Here is a 3,482-nt window from a genome sequence, read left to right as displayed (position 1 = left end):
TCTGCCGTGGCATGTGTGTGTGTGTGAGAGAGAGAGAGAGAGAGACTTGGTCCTTGGCCTGGGGCTAGGGCCTAGCCAGGGCCTCCTCTAGATGAGATGGAGAGTTCTTTTGTCCGCCCATTTGGGTTTTGTCCGGACGGACAGGACAGGCGTCGTGTGTGAAACGGGGGATGGACGGGAGCTTGCGAAATTAGGGTTTTGCAGAACAGAAACCCTCCTCCGCTTTCTCTTTCTCTTTCTCTTTCTCTTCCTTTTCCTCTCTCTTTTTCTCTTCCCCGCTCGTCTCGCTCGCGAACGCGCACATCTGCAGACGAGCAGACCTTCGCGCCATGGTCCACGTTAGCTTCTATCGCAACTGTAAGTCTCCTTCTCTCTCTCTCTCTACACATATATATTTCTCTGTTTTAGAGCATTCTGTTTTTTTTTTCCCGTCCATTTCAACGAGATGGATGATACTTCCATAGCTTCCCAAGTCTCTTTACCTATGCATCTCAGTAAACCTTTGCGTTACCCCCAAGGATCTCACTGATTTGGAAGAGAAAGGCTTGTGACTGACTGAATTTCTGCTACGGACCTTGTGGTTCCCTGGATCCTTAAGGCTCGAAGCTTTTCTGCACACATTCTTGCATCTGGAAGCTTCGCCTGCTTTATTCCCACAATGCGGAAGCTTTTCCTGCACATAATCATATAGTTGGAACAACTTAGTACATGATTTTCAAGTAGAATTTTTTTTTCTCTTAATCTTAATTCCCATTAATATTCTGAACTTAACTTAGGAACGTAAGTTTACCCCGCAAATGAAAGCTTTTCTGATCGCAGGCCTGTACTTTATGCTACGAAAGGAGATTCTCTCTAGCAAATCTTACGTAGGAAGTTTCTATTGCAAACAAATCATACAAATTGAATCCTTCCTGTATATAAAATTATTGCTCCTTCTAGAAAGGATATTCTCTCTTATGTAATTTTACAAAGAAAGTTTGTATTACAAATAAATCTTACGAATTGAATCCGTCATCTGTATAAAAATTTTGCTCCTGCAAGTAATGATACAAATCTTACAAACGGAGCCATACAAATCAAAAGCTTCCCTTCACTTGATATCAGCTTCGAAGTATTCTTGCTATATTCTCACAAATAAGAGCTACTTCTGTGTATTATGTGATGTTCTGAGTTATCTTTTATTTACAGATGGCAAGACATTCAAGAAGCCTCGCAGGCCATATGAGAAGGAAAGGCTTGATGCTGAGCTAAAACTTGTAGGAGAGTATGGTCTGAGAAATAAGCGTGAGCTTTGGAGAGTTCAATATGCTCTCAGCCGTATCCGAAACAATGCTCGTATGCTTCTCACTCTTGACGAGAAGAATTCTCGTCGTATCTTTGAAGGAGAGGCTCTTCTTCGCCGTATGTTTAGATATGGTCTCCTTGAGGAGAGCCAGAACAAGCTGGATTATGTGTTGGCTTTGACTGTTGAGAATTTCCTCGAGCGTCGATTGCAAACTTTAGTTTTTAAATCAGGCATGGCGAAATCCATTCACCATGCACGAGTTCTCATCAAGCAGAGGCACATCAGGTAACTATTTGTGTTGTTTTTGGTGGGTTTCTCTGTTAGTTGCTGAAGTTTTCCTCTTTCTTTTCATGTCTGTATATATTTTTGTATCTATCCTTTATGTTTATTTTTTCCAGACTGTTTTCTTGTTCCCTCCTTTTTTTCTAATGGTGTAAGTGCATTTATATGACTCAAGTACAATCCCTGTTGCTCTTTAGTGGACTTTTTGTACTGTGCAATAAATCCAGGATACCACATTATTGAGCAAGTCAAATTTATATCAAGGATCTGGATTCTGTCTGCAAAGATTTCCAGATAGAAATTAAGAATGCCTTATGTTTGCATGAAAATAATTTGTATTCACACATGTAGATGATTATATGCTGGCATTTAAGAAAAATCCAATGGATACATGTCATTATATGCTTATAAATGATTGATTTCAAGTCTGAGAACTTCAATCAATGTCCAGTGCTTCATGCTAATCAGTTAAGAGATAGGAACAAGTCTCTGCAATCTTGAAGAATTGGCTTGTAGATGTTGAGAATCCTATTCATTCTTATCGGATGCTCTTTGATACATTGTTGATTTTGAGCTTATTGATGTATCTAGATGAGATTTCAAGCTACACTCCCTAATAGATTAAGAGGAAAATAAGCCCTTATCAAGGATTAAAAATTTCTCCGCCAACTGGCATAGAAATAATATGAACAAATATCTGGATATTCATCTTATTTATCATAGCTCATTGTTGAATGCCTTAACTTTTGTGCCAGTTTTAAATGGATTCACTGAAGCTCCCTAGCCCTCTAGTTCCAAGTTAATAGTCCATGGTATTCCACAAATTCCTCACAAGTCAAGAAGAACTGTTTATCAATGATATTTCTTGTCCTAGGAAATAGCATATTAAACACTCAATGGATGTGTAAAAGTAGGATAAACACTCTTTTCTGTCTGCGTATTTAACCATGGGGTTATACAATTAGTTTCTAAGTGCCATATCCTTTTACTCTTTGTCCTAGGATAACTAGAACTTGCTCCCTTAGCTGTCTCAATTGATTCGTAGAACAAGTTAGGAAGTGTGTATGAGCTAGTCACAATTGATGCTAGTTTTTAAATCTTACTAGGTTAATTGATCATGTCATCTATACTTATTAAGGTGCGGTTTGTCTCTCAGGGTTGGCAAGCAGGTTGTCAATGTTGCATCCTTCCTTGTTAGAGTTGATTCCCAGAAACACATCGACTTTGCACTTTCCAGTCCCTTTGGTGGTGGTAGACCTGGGCGTGTGAAGCGAAGAAACATGAAGGCTGCTACCAAAAAGGCTTCAGGCGGCGATGAGGATGAAGAAGAATAGATATCATTCGAAACGAGTGATCATCTTTGTTTGCCGTTATTTTTGAGTTAAGAACTTGATTAGAAAGTCTTGTCCTCTTTGAAAGTTTTGATCTGTATTGAATTCTCTTCATGCTATTAGTAAATGGTGATATATTCAAGCTAAATTAATCATTTCTGCATTATGTAATGAGTTCTTGTAAACCAGAAGCATTTATTTGAATTTAGACCAACATTTGGGTTTGCTTTGCTGACTCTATGGGCAGCTAACACTAACAGATTTATGCATCTGAAGATATTTGTTTAGGTTAGTATCTAATCCAAGACCAAGCAGATCTAGATTTATGCTGTGGGTGATAAAATGCTGAGGCAATGAAATTTGATTCCAAAATTCCTAGACAAGTTCATTGATCATTGCGCTTGACCAGGTCAAACATATAGTGATAATTGGGTTTTATTACATTTCTTGAAAACCTGTGAAAGTTAGACAAGTTCAATATGGTTGCTCCTAGATGCTACATTATTTTCGTTTGCCACTTAGTTATATGATTCAGCATTTAATTTCTCTGTCTTCTGGCGAGGATACTAAGTTTATCTTCCTTA

General features: G+C 38.4%; 1 protein-coding gene across 1 annotated transcript; it reads left to right on the top strand.

The window, feature by feature from the left end:
- Window positions 1-227: 227 nt before the first annotated feature.
- LOC147861245 (small ribosomal subunit protein uS4y) lies at window positions 228-3,053 on the top strand. The gene is made up of 3 exons (XM_087323752.1): window positions 228-357; window positions 1,189-1,570; window positions 2,724-3,053. The coding sequence occupies exons 1-3, from the start codon at window positions 330-332 to the stop codon at window positions 2,899-2,901; spliced, it is 588 nt and encodes a 195-aa protein (XP_087179878.1). The 5' UTR covers window positions 228-329; the 3' UTR covers window positions 2,902-3,053.
- Window positions 3,054-3,482: the final 429 nt, after the last annotated feature.

Source organism: Azolla caroliniana, unplaced genomic scaffold (assembly GCF_043228905.1).
Source record: "Azolla caroliniana isolate FFs.n. ecotype wild unplaced genomic scaffold, voAzoCaro1.0.p SCAF_8, whole genome shotgun sequence".
Lineage (NCBI taxonomy): Eukaryota > Viridiplantae > Streptophyta > Polypodiopsida > Salviniales > Salviniaceae > Azolla > Azolla caroliniana.
The sequence above is the reverse complement of the archived record's forward strand: the minus strand, read 5'-3'. Positions and strand labels throughout refer to the sequence as shown.

Coding starts and splice junctions, on each gene's coding strand:
- LOC147861245 (XM_087323752.1), top strand. CDS start 330: ATGGTCCACGTTAGCTTCTATCGCAACT. Junction 358..1,188: donor CGTTAGCTTCTATCGCAACT/GTAAGTCTCCTT, acceptor TTTTATTTACAG/ATGGCAAGACATTCAAGAAG. Junction 1,571..2,723: donor ATCAAGCAGAGGCACATCAG/GTAACTATTTGT, acceptor TTTGTCTCTCAG/GGTTGGCAAGCAGGTTGTCA.